Source organism: Poromitra crassiceps, assembly GCF_964638095.1.
Source record: "Poromitra crassiceps genome assembly, chromosome: 17".
Lineage (NCBI taxonomy): Eukaryota > Metazoa > Chordata > Actinopteri > Beryciformes > Melamphaidae > Poromitra > Poromitra crassiceps.
The window spans coordinates 25,668,365-25,687,655 of record NC_139635.1 but is presented as its reverse complement, the minus strand read 5'-3'; the positions used below and the strand labels follow the sequence as shown (position 1 = coordinate 25,687,655).

Below are 19,291 nucleotides of genomic sequence, written 5' to 3'. Positions count from 1 at the left end.
ATTTTTATTGTACAACATGAAAAAGACAATTTCCTATTTTTATCATTTCTAAAAAAATAATGTTTTTAAATGAGACTGGCACTGCAGTACAATTTTACATTGTCTTTTTCTTTCAGTGTAATATTGAGAATGTACCATTACTATCACTTCCTTATCAATACTTGTCAGCAATGAAACTACAGTATATTCCAAGATAAAGTGCCCTCTTCGATAACAAATGCCTCATTCATAACACAGACGTTACACTTTGTCTCATGTACCATAGTGTTCTGATTGGAAAAACCTAGAAAGCTCTAAAACAGCCACAGTAAAAACAGAGCAGCTAAAAACAGAGCATTAAAGGCGCCGTGTGTAGCGTACTTAACCATCTCACTACCTTAATAAGGCGGCCGGCGTGAGCTGCCTGCGCGAGCACGCTAGGAATGAGCGCGAGATATTTCTAGTCAATATATCATCAGATTACTTGTGATACATTGATATAATTACTGTAAACAAAATGAGACCATGATGGACTTGGAGATGATTGGTAGTCTGGTATTGTTAGTGCTAGTGTTTCTCAAAATGAAGACATGTTTTAATCCTACTATAGAACAGTGGTTCTCAACCTGGTCGTGCCCCTCCCACCACTGCTCTCAACCAACCTGTGCCACGGTCTGCGCTAGGCTTGTCAAAAGTATCGATAAAAGTCAATACTAAAATTTTGGAACGGATACAATACTCATTTGCAACAGGTATCGATAGTATCGATACGTATCAATACTAAAAATTTGAAACGGATACAATACTCATTTGCAACTGTATCAATATCAGCAGTGCTTTCTCTTAATGAAAAATCAAACATACCACTGATTTCTCCCTCCCTGTCATTGGTGGGTATCTTTTGCTTCAATAAATTCAAAGTATTCTGATAGGCTGATCACTAGAGCAGGTGTAATATGCTGTGTAAGGTCAAAGTTCTTAATGAGTTTTATCAGGCCTAGATTATGGAGAAGCGTGTATCTGTCCGTCCATCTGTTTTTCTTTTTTATGCCTCTTGATGTGTTGTTGTCATCCCGCCGTGTGGTATCGAAAATGGTATCGAGTATCGAGATTTTCCTGGGTATCGGTATCGAAGTAGAAATTCTAGTATCGTGACATCCCTAGTCTGCGCTAGATGAGACGACTTCCCAGTGTGCACGCATTCACACATTCCACTCACTGAAATATTTTTTAATGCATTTACTGTATATAGTTAATATGGCTCTAATACATTAAATCATTGGTATGGGAAATTTAATCTTCATGGGGGGGAAACTTCTTTTTTGTTGGGGGACAATCATCCCGCGACGCCCAAAAATAATCTTGCACCCCCCGGGGGGTCCCGACCCCCAGGTTGAGAACCACTGCTTTAGGAAAAACTATCCCGGGGTCCTTCCATTTATCTCCGCAACGGATTGGCCGATCGATCTGAAACTGCACATGGGCATTGAGGATTGGAATAGGCAGGAAGTCGATTTTTCCATTTCCCCACATTTAAGCTGTTATGAGTTCCCCTTGGTGCAAGTTGGGTGTGGGGGAGGGGTGCAAGCAGTTTCAAAATAAAAGCCACGCCAACAAACGCATGTGTCTGGTCATAATGTTCAAAATAAATGGGGTAAATGCAGGGTTCAACAGCTTAAATGTGGAGGGGGAATCCATTTCCCCTCATTTACGGTGTTTTTTTTTTTTAGCATTTTTGTGCATGTCTGTGCAGAGTTGTGGCATGTGGTACGGACTAGTGATTTATTGATGTAGAATTCTACACGTAGCACCTGTAAGTGAATGTCCATGAAGCAACAAAAAAAGTTCCTTGAAACAAGTTGATTTTAGCCAAAAAAACACACACAAAACTGCATGCAATATAAAAAAATATTTTTTCTTTTTTTTTGTTTCCTGACCCTGTGTACATGTGTTTGCATACTCAAGATATCACACATATATGACACACATAGTGTTGGTCGTACCATACTGTAACAACAATTTCACAATGTAAACTGGCCTGAAATCAATTCCTGACTGTCTACAGTTGGGTGTCGTGAAGGACGAGTGACAGACTGTCAGTTACGTCGTCGGAGGTGGGTTGTTCTCTGCTCTCGGTTTGGTCGGTTTTCTCCTCGGGGGCGGGCTGTAGTCTGTTCTTGGTCAGGTATTGGCTACAGGTGCAGAAGGTGTGGTAAAAGGAGGAGGAGAGGCCGGCGATGTCTGTGGAGATGTAGGGCAGCACCTCTGGAGACGCCTGGTTATAGTAACGGATCTGGAGTAAGATGTAAACAACAAGACGTTAGATTCGGAGAACGGTATATTGATCATAGATGACATTCGCAATACAGTGATGCATGCTTTTTGGCTCCAGGTAGGGAATAAAAAAACAGATATAACAGAGAACATATGCCCCCTAAAGAGTTACCAGTCTCACCAGTGAGGTGTTGTTCCTGGTTTCCAGTATGGTAAACCCAGCACACAGCACCTCTCCTCTGTTAAATCCTTCGGTGGGGGGGTGGGTTGGTAGGGACACTGAACGCAGTGCAATGACGTACGGGTCACTGAGCGGGACAAAACACACCAACGGTAAATGCTTGACCCCTCACCTTTAGCCTACCGCTGCCCTAAATGTCAAATGGACTTGAGCTTGAGACTTTCCAGCCAATCACAGTACTGACCCGGTGCCACACGGCCTCCTCCTGGAGGCCAATAGGATGAAGTCCTGGAGGGTCTTGGGCGAGGTTGGAGATGTCCCGCCCCCACAGCTCACCAACGGGGTCACCACGCGATACAGGAAGTCGTCCTCATCCACCGGGCGAATCAGCTCACATTTCCTGGTTTTGGAACATATAGTGTAAAGGTAAAGAACTCCGTGACTTTACAATACTCCTGTTATAACCGCACGCAGCACACAACTTTTTAGTACCTGTTGAAGTCTATGAGAGGACTGTCCAAACCATGCCGTAACTAATCCTTCGTACTTTAGGAACTCCATTCAAACTTTAAACGGGTCACCACTTTTAGTACCTTATTCTTATTCAGCCTTTTGATATTGTACTTCTAGAGAAATCACAGCTTTTTAGTTTTATACTTTTTGTCAAACTTTATAATGGGATCCTATGGAACCAGCCTAGAGTGCGTGATGTCACAACTACCAGAGTTCACAGGCTGCACTTTTTTTTATTAAATTCATACATTTGAAAACTGACAGTTCAAACAACTTTAACACTACATACAGCTATTATACATCAAACCCTTAAGCTTCTTCTGCTGCTCTCACTCACAATGTCAATGTATCGTTTTTGAGATATTAAAGTTTGACACTAGTATGCCACAGCAAATAGAGGGCATCTTGTTGTTTCAAATTGGTCCTCAAGATGGCGCCCCAACATTTGTGTGATGTCAACAGAAATATGAATATCTATGAATAGGAGCTAAGGAAAGGGTGGAGTTATGGGGGGGATTAAGCTAATGTTGTGAGTGCAGCTGCATGTGTGTGTGTGTTGATGTCATTACTGGTAATGCGGGTCCCAGTTGGTTCGGTTGCGCAGCTCAGAGAGCAGACAGAAGGCTCTGTGGGCGGGGACATCCACCTCTGCCTCCACCCGGATGCTCAACGTAGACTTCTGCTCCAGGGTGTAAAGACGAACCTGGGGACGAGCAATCACATTCAGTCACACTCAACACGGTCTTCATGGTCTTCATGGTCTCTTCACCGTCAGGATGAAAGCAGACTAGATAGCTGTGATTGGATGAGTTTTTACACAGCCACAGATGGCATGTAAAACAAGTGCATCAGATACCTTGTCTTTCTCAGAGCTGAGGAGCCAGTTCCGTTTAGTAGCCAGCATCTTCAGAGCGGAGATGTTGTTATAGCTGAGATACACCTGCAAAACACACACACACACACACACACACACACACACACACAGTATGAGGGGTACGGTGGCGCAGTCGATAGCGCTGTCGCCTCACAGCTAGAAGGTCCCGAGTTCGATTCTCGCCTGGGACACTGTGGGCGCTGGAGTTGTGACCCCCCCATATCTTCAGTGCCCACTGCCCAGGTGGGCTATCTCGTCGAAAGGGCCTTGCATGTTCTCCCCGTACCCCCCAGGGGGTTCCTCCGTACATAACCCCCCACTAAAAACATGCAGAAGATCGTCATCCGACCAGTGACGACAACATCTGAAGTTGGTCCAATGATGGTCCAATGATGGTCCCCGGGCGCTGGAAAGAAATAGTGACCACTGCTCCTGGCCTGCCCCCCGGAGGAAAGGACAAGCCTGGATGGGTCAAATGCAGAGGACATATTTCACCGGCCACCGTCAGCATGAGTGTGTGTTGTGGCCGCATGCATGTGTTGTAGTGTGTTCGTGTGACAATAAAGACGGGCTTCCATCTGAAATCAGAGGTTCCCAACCTTAGGGTCGCGACCCTAAGTGGGGTCGCCTGGAATAAAAAAATAAATAATAATAATACACCACACACAATTTAATACTACCAAAGATGATTAGGATCACTTGCGATTTTTGGCCAGCGCAAGCGGGCCCTATATCTGGCTTTGTCCAGTCCAATTTGCGTGCCGGTTTGAGTGCCGACGCTCGTGAACGCTTTATCGCGCTGGCCATATGCTAGGTCCCGACCTAGCCTTATTTTATTATTATTTAAATTAAAATTATTGGGTTAGGGCCTAACCCAATAATTTGAATAGTTGTGAACACATAGTATGCTATATAGACAGCTGTTTAGTGTCTAGCTTTTACTTACCGGCAACCTTTCACTCACAATCACTTCTTTCACTTGAGAGACTACCGCCACTCCTACAGATGTTAACAGCCATGGTAATGAATCACTACAAACAGCGACCTTTGACCTTGGTAGTGTTATTTATAGTAAGTAGACCGGCTGGATTGATTGGTCCAGAGCTGTAGAGCTCTGTTGAGCCTTGTTATCAGCACTGATTTCCATGTCAAACAAAGGTGTTGATAGAGCTGCTGTTAGCTAAAGAATCAATATCTCATTTTACGGTCTGAGATAAGTGGCAAACCTTGTAAAAAATAGTAGCAGAGGAAGTTTGCGCTCTTTAACAGACTCAGGCTTACAACCGATTGCTGAAGGTGCGTGAGGCCAGGTAAATAGTCCAAACAAAGAGTGAAGAGGGCTCGCACACTTTCAAAAAACGAGGCATACGGATGCAAAAAATCCGGCTTTAATTCACCATAGTGCAAAAAAAAGTGACAAGTGATACAAACAGGGGGAAAAAAAACTTATAAAAACACATAATAACAATGCATTTTTAATGTAATTTCCATTATGAAAAGTGATAGAGAATAAAGCAAATTAAATACCAGTAATATTATCAAGTCAAGTTCTATGCTGCTATCCTAAGCTGTCCTGAAACATTCCTAAACCTCACCTGGTTCCTGGGGTCACAGGGGACAGACAGAGGGACCTCAGTCTGCTTGCAGGAAATGATGTACCTTCTGAAACAAAAACAAAAAAGAACGATTAGTTTGGGGAAACCCTGTACTGTACCTCCAATTTAGGTGATTTTCAGATTTTAATCCCTGGAAAGAGCTACCAGTCAGACACCATGTTTAGAAAGACAAATGGAAAAGCTTTCATTTTTTTGTTTTATTTCTTTTTATTTATTTATTTATTTATTTAACCAGGTTTGTCCCATCAAAGATCAAAGCTCTCTTTTACAAGGGAGACCTTGTCTCAGGTACGTCCGTCAGGACGTAGTCAAGGTTCCACCTTCGCTCGGGGCGAAGAGAGCAGCTGAACGCCTTGTCTGATGTAGTATATATCTGATGTAGTATTGTCTGATGTAGTATAGGGTGATTGCCACCTTGCTGCCAGTCATGTAGGTTCTGTCTTTCCTGTTCCTCCTGAAGCCTTTTCCGGTATCAGACGCCCGTAGATATCAGGATCATTCTCATCGTTATCTGGCCTGGGGCATTGAATTCAGGACTCTGTGTTGTGTTAAGCCTAGAAGCCTAGAAGCCTAAAAGCCTGCTTGCTCTCTGCTTAGATTCATAGCCTTGCTGGTTTTGGAAGTATGACATCACCGGTGATGTCATAACTCGCGTCACAGCTTCGATGATGTCACAGATCGCATTGTGATATCATCGACGTCTAGCATATATATATATATATATGATATAAAAAAACATTCAGGCCGACTTAATAAAAAATGATAAAAGTGATGAAAACATTCACACCGACTTGATTAAAAAAATATATATGAAAACATTCTGATGTCCAGTCTGTCTCTCTGGGATGCAGCTCCACACACCTCCAGCTCAGTAAACAGCCTGTGCTTTCCTGGTCTCCACACCCAGCTCAGTAGGCTAAATAGCTGCTTTGCTTATCGTTAAAACTCCGACGCTGGGAGGGGGGGTTAACGTGACTCGATTCTTGCAGCTTGCGCATTTCGTCGTTAACGAGGAAATGCCAGCTGCAACAATACGCCCTGTCATTCACACCTGTAGCACTCTTCTGCTCCCTCCCACTGACCCAATCCCTCCACGAGGCATTGGCTTGTTTGCAGTGTTGCCAGATAGGCTACCGGTATATGGTGAGTTTCAAACCTAGCTGGACTCAGAAGGCCAGAATCTGCACCGGGGGCCAGGAAGCCTATTGGCATTGCCGCGAAGCCTTTATAACAACCGTGTCCCCCTATTTTATACAACGTGAATTTCACAAGACTACCTGTCCAATCTGATCTTCTTCCTGGCTATTGCCTCCTCAAACCTCCTCCTCCCTTCCTGTAAGAGAGAGAGAGAGAGAGAGAGAGAGAGAGAGAGAGAGAGAGAGAGAGAGAGAGAGAGAGAGTGAGATAAATTAAGACATGGTGGTTAATCGAAAGAGATCAATCTAATATTATTTTCAATTAAAGGTACTACATGTATTATTAAACATTGTTGTATCACAGTCAAATTAATTGTAATAAAAAATGAGACCAGGGTCAGGACTCTCAAAGTAGTGGTATTGTTGGTGCCAGTGTTTCTGCAACATTTCCCATGAAACAAAGAAGATGTGACTTTTTTAGTCAAAGATTTTCTCTGTTTTTATGTGTCCACAGTCTCAAACCTGCACACCTCCACAGTCTCAAACCTGCACACCTCCACAGTCTCAAACCTGCACACCTCCACAGTCTCAAACCTGCACACCTCCACAGTCTCAAGCCTGCACACCTCCACAGTCTCAAGCCTACACACCTCCAGTCTCAAGCCTACACACCTCCAGTCTCAAGCCTGCACACCTCCACAGCCTCAAACCTGCACACCTCCACAGCCTCAAACCTGCACACCTCCACAGTCTCAAGCCTACACACCTCCAGTCTCAAGCCTGCACACCTCCACAGCCTCAAACCTGCACACCTCCAGTCTCAAGCCTGCACACCTCCACAGCCTCAAACCTACACACCTCCAGTCTCAAGCCTACACACCTCCACAGTCTCAAGCCTGCACACCTCCACAGTCTCAAGCCTGCACACCTCCACAGTCTCAAGCCTGCACACCTCCACAGTCTCAAACCTGCACACCTCCACAGTCTCAAGCCTACACACCTCCACAGTCTCAAACCTGCACACCTCCACAGTCTCAAACCTGCACACCTCCACAGTCTCAAACCTGCACACCTCCACAGTCTCAAACCTGCACACCTCCACAGTCTCAAGCCTGCACACCTCCACAGTCTCAAGCCTACACACCTCCAGTCTCAAGCCTACACACCTCCAGTCTCAAGCCTGCACACCTCCACAGTCTCAAGCCTGCACACCTCCACAGTCTCAAGCCTACACACCTCCACAGTCTCAAACCTGCACACCTCCACAGTCTCAAGCCTGCACACCTCCACAGTCTCAAGCCTGCACACCTCCACAGTCTCAAGCCTGCACACCTCCACAGTCTCAAGCCTACACACCTCCACAGTCTCAAACCTGCACACCTCCACAGTCTCCAGCCTGCACACCTCCACAGTCTCAAGCCTGCACACCTCCACAGTCTCAAGCCTGCACACCTCTCCACAGTCTCAAGCCTGCACACCTCCACAGTCTCAGCACAGGAACTCTTAAATTGTGGCAGAGGTTACATGGGGCAACATCAATCTCATGGCGCAATATAAGTGCAGTTTCTAACAGTTGGTAAATGATTAGCCACGTAGGTTTTTGGGTGAGGCGGTGACTGACAAATCCATTCAGCAATCAGAATACCCTTCTATATATTTTTTTACCAGGTCCACTAGCCACATAAACAGCTTAAATGAATTAATAGACCAATGGTTCTCATCCTTTTCAACTCTTTGACCACCAAAACATTACATTATACTTCATATACAGGTTATATTCCTTATCCCCCCCCCCAAAATACATTCATCTCAAAAATTTAAGATTAAACATGATAATACATTTCAATATGAGAAATTAAGGATGTTGTGACAATATATTGCATTACAAATAAGTGACAATATATATCATGGCGCAGAAAAATATATTATTATATTAGCTACATTTTATTCCTCTGTATTAATCACAAACGAGACGGCTTGACCAACAATATTTTCACTTGCACTTGCCGGAAGGATTTGTGCCTGAGAAATATAATTCCGCAGTCACGCTTTGTTGTCATTGAACTTTTATTCGTTACATCGTATCGTATATTATAAAACGGCTCTCTCAAATCAAGCAATCTGATTGGTTCACAGCCATTGTATAAATCCAATAACCCACTCCAATAGGTTATTGGTTGCCATGGCAACTCTCTTACTAAAAGCCTTTGGTTACCTCAAAAAAAGGCGGAGACAGCTGTCAGATCCTTGTGAATCGATCTTCGCTTATAACTTTACTAATACTTCGCAGAAAATTATGTTTTGTACAAGAATAAATGCGGGCTAATGTCTTCTTTGCAAAAAAAAGGCTGTTAACCCCGCATTTAACCCTGCATTTAACCCCGTAACGTTAGTTGGTGTCGGGCTTTGCAGAAAGGACTCAGCTTCTCAGCAAGCGCCAGGATTGGCCAATGTCAACTTCAGTCTCCAGAACGATCCAATCAAATCACCCGCACGTCTATCTTCTTGCTAGAGGTCCCGCCTTACAGTAGTGTTTCAACTGACTCTATCAGAATACCATGCCAGTCGGACTTATAGTATTATTATTATATTAATATTATCATACTTGGAAACCGTTTTATAAAAGCAATATAGCACTCGAGCAGCGTGTGTTGTGGCATATATCCCGCTGATCAGTTGTTATCCCACGAGGCCACAGGCCTCGTGGGATAACAACTGATCAGCGGGATATATTTGCCACAACACACTGGCTCTCATGCTATATTGCTTAATTGTCCCGTCCCTTTTCCCCCCCAGATGCAGGCCCATCATTAACATGCACACGCAGTGATCACGTGCACGCACACATAGCAAGTCTAATGCTACACGCCAGTGGACAGTGAACACATCGTTTATCAGGTGCGCACCAAAGACAACTTCACACGTTTGTAGTAGGCTATTCTGAAATAATGGGATTGCCTTCACAGCAAATAAACTGTCATAGCTTTAGATCTGGATCTAGGCTAGATCTCACCATCAATATTTCCCCCTCTCTCTTTCACGCGCAGGCTGACATGCGGTGCGCTTTCAGTGTTCCAAAAATAAATAGTTTGCAATGTTTTTATCAGGCGCGAGGCCTGTGAGGCGCGAGGCCTGTGATGCCCATATTACATACTGTCCTAAGACTACTGGCCCACTCACCAGGGCTTCGGGTCGTATCCGTGGTAACGTGCACGGCGTTCCCTGGTTGTCCAGCACCTCGAAGGTCATGAAGGCGGAGTTTATGTGTCGGTTAGGCCCCTCCCCCTGGTAGGCCTCCGCACGCACCCCCACCTCCATACTGCAACACACACACACACACACACACACACACAAACATAATTATTTTGCTGCTATTGAGTGCCGCAGGGATGACGTATTTTTGTAGGGCAACCCGGAAGTGTGAGCATCACACAGGGTTCCTTCGTCTCAAAGTCAATGGGATTTTTGAATGGGTTTTTTGTTAGATGCCTGAAATAAAGTCTGTGGTTAACCAAAGTTTATGATAGAGGAACAAGTCATCCAGCCAGCGCACACGAGGAGCGTTAGATCGACTTATAGTTTTTGTTTTGATGTCAAATATTGAGGCGAACAACATGTTTCGTATCATTGCTTCTTCTTGGTGTGCGCTGGATTATTGGTCCCTGAACGCTGTTGTTCCTGCTCTAGCTGCACCCTGGATTAGCACGGCTGTGCACAGGGCACCCGTACAGGGCACCCATAGTCCTCTCATCAAAGTTTATGATACTTTTAGATCTTTGTGTTCAGCAAGATAACCTTCACAAACAAACACCATTTCTATGATTTCTGAAGCGTAAATGTGATCGTCAGAACTCGCGATCGCCAGAAAACGCTTAAAAAACCATAAAGGTCCTTACACATCGGGAGCGTTTTTTTTCGTGCGATTAATTCGCACGTCAATAATATTTTCCGAACCTATATCAGTCAATGCAACCGTGCATGCCAACGGCGAAGTTTCGCTGAGCGTTGTTGCGGTGTTTATTTTTTCGAACCACGGTCGATTTTTCAGAAATTCGCTTCCAACGTGTACACATCTGTGGCTGTGATTGACAGGTGGGTCAAAACTCGCATCGCAATTTCGTGCCGTATATTCGCATCGCTCTTGATGTGTAAGGAGGACCTTAAAGGCCGGCTTTACCGTGGGGAATATGAATATATATTAAATCTTAAAAAATCTTAAATTTCGAATCCGTTGAAATTTTTGAAATTGCTTGTTCACAGCCAGAGAAAAAAAAAAAAAAAATTGGGCCAGGTGACGCGTTTCGCGTCATCTGGGCCAAGTCCGCCTTGCAATTTGGAGGCATTTTTTTTTTTTTTTTTATCTCTGGCTGTGAACAAGCAATTTCAAAAATTTCAACGGATTCGAAATTTAAGATTTTTTAAGATTTAATATATATTCATATTCCCCACGGTAAAGCCGGCCTTTAAGAGTGGTGTTCATTTGTGAAGATTATCTTGCTGAACCCAAAGATCTTAATATCATAAAAATGTGTGTCAACCACATACCTTGTTTCAGGCATGTAACTATCACTATCTATGACGATATCAAGCCGGTTTCCCCACATGGAGCATTCAGCTCTTATCTTATCTAATGTTATCTTATCTTATGTACTGTTTGTTTATTGCTGTTCTTGGAGGTCTTATCACATTTGTTACCTGTTTTTGAAGGCGTTGTTGACTATGGCCCTCAGCAGCAGCCTATCTCCAACCTGAGACGGTCCTCTGAAGGTGAACATGTCGATGGTCCGGAGGGTGGGGTGAGCCTGACACACACGGCTTGAGAGGGAGAGAGAGAGAGAGAGAGAGAGAGAGAGGGGGGGAGGAGGAGAGGAGAGAGAGGGAGAGGGGGGGGAAGAGGGAGAGAGAGAGGAGGAGAGGAGCGAGAGAGAGAGGGGGGGGAGAGAGAGAGGAGGAGAGGAGAGAGAGAGAGAGGGGGGGAGAGAGAGAGGAGGAGAGGAGAGAGAGAGGGGGAGAGAGAGAGAGGAGGAGAGGAGCGAGAGAGAGAGGGGGGGAGAGAGAGAGGAGGAGAGGAGAGAGAGAGGGGGAGAGAGAGAGAGGAGGAGAGGAGCGAGAGAGAGGGGGGGGAGAGAGAGGAGGAGAGGAGAGAGAGGGAGGGGGGGGGGAGGGAGAAAGAGAGAGGAGGAGAGGAGAGAGAGAGGGGGAGAGACAGAGGGAGAGAGGAGGAGAGAGAGAGAGAGAGATGTGAGATGAGATAGGAGAGATGTGTGTGTTATTCCAGCCAGCAAAGACATCCACAATGTACAAGCAAGTGAGCGTGTGTACATGTATGACTATGTGTGTGTGTGTGTGTGTGTGTGTGTGTGTGTGTGTGTGTGTGTCTGTGTGTCTGTGTGTGTGCGTGCGTGTGTGTGTGTGTGTGTGTGTGCGTGTGCGTGTGTGCGTGCGTGTCTGCGCGTGTGTGCGTGCATGCGTGTGTGCGTGTGTGTGAGTGTGAGTGTGCGTGTGCGCGTGTGTGCGTGTCTCCGTGTGTGTGCGTGCATGCGTGTGTGTGCGTGCGACATACCTGGCAGCGATAGTCGCCACATTCACCATCCAGGCCATGATCTGCCCTCCAAATGTATTGACCTGTTTGGGCAGGGAGATACAGTGTGATAAAACCAACCTACCCCACAACACGGCCCCATAGGCCCTGACATGTCATAATAAATGATTGATTTGTGGATTCACAAGCACATACAGTACTCCTGATTTGTGTGTGTGTGTGTGTACGTGCGTGCGTGTGCGTGTGCATGTGCGCGCGCGCGTGTGTGTGTGTGTGTGTGTGTGTGCATTACAAAACAAAGTGACATAAAAGAGGAATAAGACTGACATAATAGACAGACATACAGACAATAACATCACACAGTCACGATGATGTGTGTGTGATGATATGATAAGAGTCCCTGTGTGGCGGAGAGAAAAAAGCAGGAAGTGTCAATAATATAATAAACAGATGACCTGATGGTTGGCATGGGGAGGCAGAACCAGTTCAACACTCTCCACCCTGGTCTTCTCTGCTGGCACCGCATTGTCTACTTCCACGCTGTCAGCTGACGCACACACACACGCACGCACGCACGCACAAACACAAACACAAACACACACACACACACACACACACACACACATTCTGAACTCAGTCAAACAACGAGAGGGATTGAGAGCCTAAAGCCCCCGACACACGGGGTCTGCCATCGGTGAGTGTGTGTGTCCTGCATCGTTGGCACTACTTGCCTGCAGCGTTGGCACTACTTGCCTGCAGCGTTGGCACTACTTGCCTGCAGCGTTGGCACTACTTGCCTGCAGCGTTGGCACTACTTGCTTGCAGCGTTGGCACTACTTGCCTGCAGCTTTGGCACTACTTGGCCTTGCAACTTCATATCAGACATATTCTCAATTATAAGCAGCTAAATGATGAAACCTAAGTGGTGAGTGAGAGCGGTGATGAAGCTTTGTTTACCTGCAGTCCGAGGTCTCACGCGGGCGCAGAACCTACGTGCTAGTTGGCTGTCAGCTGTAGTGTTTGTGGTGCGTTCAAGACGCAACAGTCGGCCTTCATTGGTAAATGGTAAATGGTAAATGGTAAATGGCCTGCATTTATATAGCGCTTTTATCCAATGCGCTTTACAATCAGTAGGTTCATTCACCCATTCATACACCGATGGCGGCGTATCTTGCCCAAGGACACTTCGACATGCAGACTGGAGGAGGCGGGAATCGAACCACCGACCTCTTTTATCCAAAGCGATTAGTGGACGACCCGTTCTACCTCCTGAGCTACAGCCGCCCAATTGCATTGCTGCTAGTTCTTTGTTAGCATCGTAAACCAGCCAATCAGCAACGCCGTTGGCAAAACTGTAGTGGCTGCCTCCATGGCTCTCCGCCTCGAGCAGTAACGTCGACGTTCGTTGGGTTTAAAACAGCCATAAGTGCAGTTATTGCAGAAATAGACTCAATAACAACAATTATACAAAAACTGGAGTCTGCAACAGGGGAGTTTCTCGGCGGAAAAGACGTTATTTCCTCGTTCTTCCGAGTGGATTTGGATTTGACTGGATCCGACGCTGATTGGCTGAAGGACTGGCTACTTCCACCCAATGATATGACATAACTCATACTGTGAGTTCACGGATCCGGATGGTCTACCGTATATCCTACTGGATGATTAGGTTATACAATGCTTCATCACTACTGAAATATAATTGATGCCACACACATACTGTAGGGCCGCAGTGATACCAACCATTATAGAATATAGTAGCTTCATAAAAGGATGGTAATTACTACTTACTAAATAAGTAAGTAAGTAAATAATGTCATGTAATAATAGGATAATATGGTTGTGTCAGGGCAGTGTGTGTCCGGCCTACCCTGCTGGAAGCACCTATCAGAGAGCAGATCCTTGATGATGTCATCATGCAGCATCCTCACCCTCCGTCTCTCGGCCGCCACGCTGTACTCAACCTGCTCTGCCTGAGTGTGAGGTACACTGGGCTTTAACAGGACCTGCGCACGCGCGCGCGCGCGCACGCACGCACGCACGCACACACACACACACACACACACACACACACACACACACACACACACACACACACACACACACACACACACACACACACACAGACACACACACAGAATGACTTCTGTCACGATGGGAATCAGAAGAACAAGGCTGTGGACATCAAATATCTTTGTTTCCCTATTTTATATGAAATAGTCCAATAGAAACAAAACTGTGAAGGTTACCAAAATGAATGTGGCGAACAGGGTTTCCGTTAACCGGTAATTGCTGGACTTTTACCGTTAATGTATCAAAGTCCGACAAATCAAAATCTGCCAGTGTAGGTACCGGATCGACTCGCCCTACCGGATGTGCTCGGTTCGGGGTCGACAACAACAGACAAAGTTAAACTCTCACTCTCAACTCTTTATTTTCAAAAAGTAAGGCTCATGTTTATGCGAAATGGTCCTGTAACACTTGAATCATGATCATTGATTCATATTTTTAATGTCTATCATGTCTGATAAACATCAGTAGCTTAGCTTGTTAGCTAATCTAAAGCTGTCGGACATTTTTTTAATCCCACGTACAGCCAATCAATCACAATGCGTGCCCGAGCCGATCTGGTAGGTGAAAAGAATCCACTCTCAGCACAATTTGAGTTGTATCAAAATAAACTCAAATTACATTTCCACACAGCTCCTGTTAAATAGCCTAAATTCATATTTGTATGTGTGGGTTATAGAGTGTAGGCTACTGTATGATGAACGAAACAACGAAAAATAGCCTAATTCACAATTAGGATGCACGCGCAGCAGCTCTCAACAGGTGGAATGTGGCTGCTATACATACCAAGGCTGCATATCGGCATGCAGAGAGAGAAAGAGAGAGAGATGAAACGTGGATCAAACCTTAAAAAGTATTTTCTGAAACCAAGCAGGTCTAACGTTATTGTCAATGATGACGACCGAAGTCGATGCTGCGCTTCACGGAGAAATTAATTAACCCTGAAGCTTGCATGTCGGGTCGTTCCACAGGGAATTTACGGCAATATCGAGATTATAGGCTTGCTATCAATTGTTTTTAATGTTGGACACGTTGACCGGCAGCGTTTTTTCTAGCGGAAACGCTGGTGACGATGTGCTTATCTCTCAATATGATTCAATATGGGATGAATGTGAGCATGAAGGGGTGAATGTAGGCATTGCTGTAAACATTGCTGATGCTAATCTTAATGCTAATGTAGACATTGCTGTAAAGTGCTTGGAGCGGTCGTCAGACTGGCAAAAAGTGCGATATGAATCCAGTCCATTTAACATTCATTTGGATGGAGAGCTTATGAAACTGTGACGGTCAAGCGTCTCATTTATGTTTACTACAGCAGAGAATAGCACAGAGCTAATATTCAGCTTCATTTTTCTGCGACACGATACATATTGTTATATTTTTGTATTGCGAGATATTAGATTTGGGAATTCTGTCTCATCCATAGTTATCAATGATCCAATAATATGGGTAAATAATGGGTAACACTTTATGGCCCTGCATGGGTCGAGTGTGCTACTACTAACCACTGCTACTAACAGGCTAACAGCTGTATGGGTCGATAGATAGAGTGTGCTACTAACAGGCTAACAGCTGTATGGGTCAATAGATAGAGAGTGCTACTAACAGGCTAACAGCTGTATGGGTCAATAGATAGAGTGTGCTACTAACAGGCTAACAGCTGTATGGGTCAATAGATAGAGAGTGCTACTAACAGGCTAACAGCTGTATGGGTCAATAGATAGAGAGTGCTACTAACAGGCTAACAGCTGTATGGGTCAATAGATAGAGCATGCTACTAACAGGCTAACAGCTGTATGGGTCTATAGATAGAGCATGCTACTAACAGGCTAACAGCTGTATGGGTCTATAGATAGAGTGTGCTACTAACAGGCTAACAGCTGTATGGGTCAATAGATAGAGTGTGCTACTAACAGGCTAACAGCTGTATGGGTCAATAGATAGAGTGTGCTACTAACAGGCTAACAGCTGTATGGGTCAATAGATAGAGTGTGCTACTAACAGGCTAACAGCTGTATGGGTCAATAGATAGAGCGTGCTACTAACAGGCTAACAGCTGTATGGGTCAATAGATAGAGTGTGCTACTAACAGGCTAACAGCTGTATGGGTCAATAGATAGAGCGTGCTACTAACAGGCTAACAGCTGTATGGGTCAATAGATAGAGTGTGCTACTAACAGGCTAACAGCTGTATGGGTCAATAGATAGAGTGTGCTACTAACAGGCTAACAGCTGTATGGGTCAATAGATAGAGCGTGCTACTAACAGGCTAACAGCTGTATGGGTTAATAGATAGAGCGTGCTACTAACAGGCTAACAGCTGTATGGGTCAATAGATAGAGTGTGCTACTAACAGGCTAACAGCTGTATGGGTCAATAGATAGAGTGTGCTACTAACAGGCTAACAGCTGTATGGGTCAATAGATAGAGTGTGCTACTAACAGGCTAACAGCTGTATGGGTCAATAGATAGAGCGTGCTACTAACAGGCTAACAGCTGTATGGGTCAATAGATAGAGCGTGCTACTAACAGGCTAACAGCTGTATGGGTCAATAGATAGAGCGTGCTACTAACAGGCTAACAGCTGTATGGGTCAATAGATAGAGTGTGCTACTAACAGGCTAACAGCTGTATGGGTCAATAGATAGAGTGTGCTACTAACAGGCTAACAGCTGTATGGGTCAATAGATAGAGCGTGCTACTAACAGGCTAACAGCTGTATGGGTCTATAGATAGAGCGTGCTACTAACAGGCTAACAGCTGTATGGGTCTATAGATAGAGCGTGCTACTAACAGGCTAACAGCTGTATGGGTCAATAGATAGAGTGTGCTACTAACAGGCTAACAGCTGTATGGGTCTATAGATAGAGCATGCTACTAACAGGCTAACAGCTGTATGGGTCTATAGATAGAGCATGCTACTAACAGGCTAACAGCTGTATGGGTCAATAGATAGAGCGTGCTACTAACAGGCTAACAGCTGTATGGGTCAATAGATAGAGCATGCTACTAACAGGCTAACAGCTGTATGGGTCAATACATAGAGTGTGCTACTAACAGGCTAACAGCTGTATGGGTCAATAGATAGAGCATGCTACTAAGAGGCTAACAGCTGTATGGGTCAATAGATAGAGTGTGCTACTAACAGGCTAACAGCTGTATGGGTCAATAGATAGAGCATGCTACTAACAGGCTAACAGCTGTATGGGTCAATAGATAGAGTGTGCTACGAACAGGCTAACAGCTGTATGGGTCAATAGATAGAGCGTGCTACTAACAGGCTAACAGCTGTATGGGTCAATAGATAGAGCATGCTACTAACAGGCTAACAGCTGTATGGGTCTATAGATAGAGCATGCTACTAACAGGCTAACAGCTGTATGGGTCAATAGATAGAGCGTGCCACTAACAGGCTAACAGCTGTATGGGTCAATAGATAGAGCGTGCTACTAACAGGCTAACAGCTGTATGGGTCAATAGATAGAGCGTGCTACTAACAGGCTAACAGCTGTATGGGTCAATAGATAGAGCGTGCTACTAACAGGCTAACAGCTGTATGGGTCAATAGATAGAGCATGCTACTAACAGGCTAACAGCTGTATGGGTCTATAGATAGAGCGTGCCACTAACAGGCTAACAGCTGTATGGGTCTATAGATAGAGCGTGCTACTAACAGGCTAACAGCTGTATGGGTCAATAGATAGAGCGTGCTACTAACAGGCTAACAGCTGTATGGGTCAATAGATAGAGCGTGCTACTAAGAGGCTAACAGCTGTTTGCATCTGAAAAATTCTTTCTCATATTGATCACTGAGGGGAAATCAACTTGACTGCTGTAAAACTGAGGTCATTTTTCTTTAGCAGGAAGGTTCTATGGAAAGTCGATGCAAATACCAAACCCATCCAAATACAGACAGCGGCCGCAAGCACAAATGAACTTAACCCTGTGCCAGTCTCACCAGGAGGACGTCTGTCAGCTGCTGGTGGGTGTTCGTTTAACAGGGTCTAACTACAGGTGCCATTCTACTTATTTATATAGTGAAGGAAGACAGGTGAATTGTGACCCTTTTGGCTTTCCGTACAACACACCTTGTTTCCGGTGTGTGTGCGCTGGGTAACAAAGGTGGCGTAGGCGTGACAAACCCTCCAGTGGCGATCAGAGAACAGGTCCTCACAGCTCACCACTATGCCCACCTGGAGATGTCACACATTAGAATATATATACAGGTGTTACATCAATTACATAAAGGGAAATGCAGTTAGAAATACAGTTATGACAGAGCAAAAGTCCCGTATTCTGTGTATTAGGCAATGATGGTATAATTATTATTACATTTACTGTTATAAAGAGTTAAATTAAGAATGTCACTCATAGGGGACATTCACACCAAAAGCGTTTTTTTTTCAGTCAGAACGCTATGAAAATCATGTCGAGAGCGCTTCCATTGTGCACCTAACAGAATGTTATTATGTTTAATTATGTTTAAAGTATGTTCATGCCATTTGCACTATGGGCAGTGAACACGCCACTGTCTGTGGCGTGTCTTACTGCTTTATTGCTTGTTGCCTCTTGTTTTTTATTTATATATCTTTTATTTTTTACACTATGTTGTAACGGAGCCTACAGCACAAGAATTTCACACGTGATACTTGTACTACGGAGTGACAATAAAAATCTTGAATCTTGAATCACAAAACACAGCGCACGGAGCGTTGTTTTTGCGCTCCGTTTGTTTTCCCCTGCAGTCGCGTGCAGTTCAGATCAGAACACAACGACCACACGGACGGTAGCCAGCTAGTTTTGTCTGTTTGATGTTGTTTGATGTCAACACGAAAGCCAGATTATTGCCAATTCTGGCAGCAGCAGAGGTTGAAAATCCCTCGGGAGGAGAAAAGGTAGGATGAGTGAAAAAGACGAGCAGGGCGCTTTTCCTCTAATGTTCAACTTTTTTCAGCTTTAAAACGCCCACAGCGCTCCTCCAAAAACAACAGATGCCACCAGCGCTAAACGCCAGGTGCGTTCATTAAAAGAGGAGCACGTCTAGCGCGTCCTTACATAGAGAATGAATTGCAGAAAGACGCTGGCAGCTCCAAAAACGCTTTTGGTCTG

At 44.9% G+C, this 19,291-nt stretch overlaps 1 protein-coding gene across 1 annotated transcript in view; it reads right to left on the bottom strand.

Annotated features, from left to right (window-relative positions):
• Nucleotides 1-10: 10 nt before the first annotated feature.
• Nucleotides 11-19,291, bottom strand: part of LOC310791953 (acyl-coenzyme A thioesterase 11-like) — a 23,769-nt gene continuing 4,488 nt past the window's right edge. Inside the window, exons 5-17 of the mRNA XM_083653636.1 lie at nt 18,271-18,375; nt 13,983-14,118; nt 12,571-12,662; nt 12,137-12,198; nt 11,269-11,388; nt 9,754-9,892; nt 6,715-6,770; nt 5,417-5,483; nt 3,804-3,887; nt 3,517-3,650; nt 2,679-2,834; nt 2,435-2,561; nt 11-2,272 (exon numbers count right to left, since the gene is read on the bottom strand). Of these exons, the coding sequence (XP_083509762.1) occupies nt 2,039-2,272; nt 2,435-2,561; nt 2,679-2,834; nt 3,517-3,650; nt 3,804-3,887; nt 5,417-5,483; nt 6,715-6,770; nt 9,754-9,892; nt 11,269-11,388; nt 12,137-12,198; nt 12,571-12,662; nt 13,983-14,118; nt 18,271-18,375 (1,512 nt within the window). The 3' untranslated portion in view covers nt 11-2,038. The remainder of the gene's footprint in view (nt 2,273-2,434; nt 2,562-2,678; nt 2,835-3,516; nt 3,651-3,803; nt 3,888-5,416; nt 5,484-6,714; nt 6,771-9,753; nt 9,893-11,268; nt 11,389-12,136; nt 12,199-12,570; nt 12,663-13,982; nt 14,119-18,270; nt 18,376-19,291) is intronic.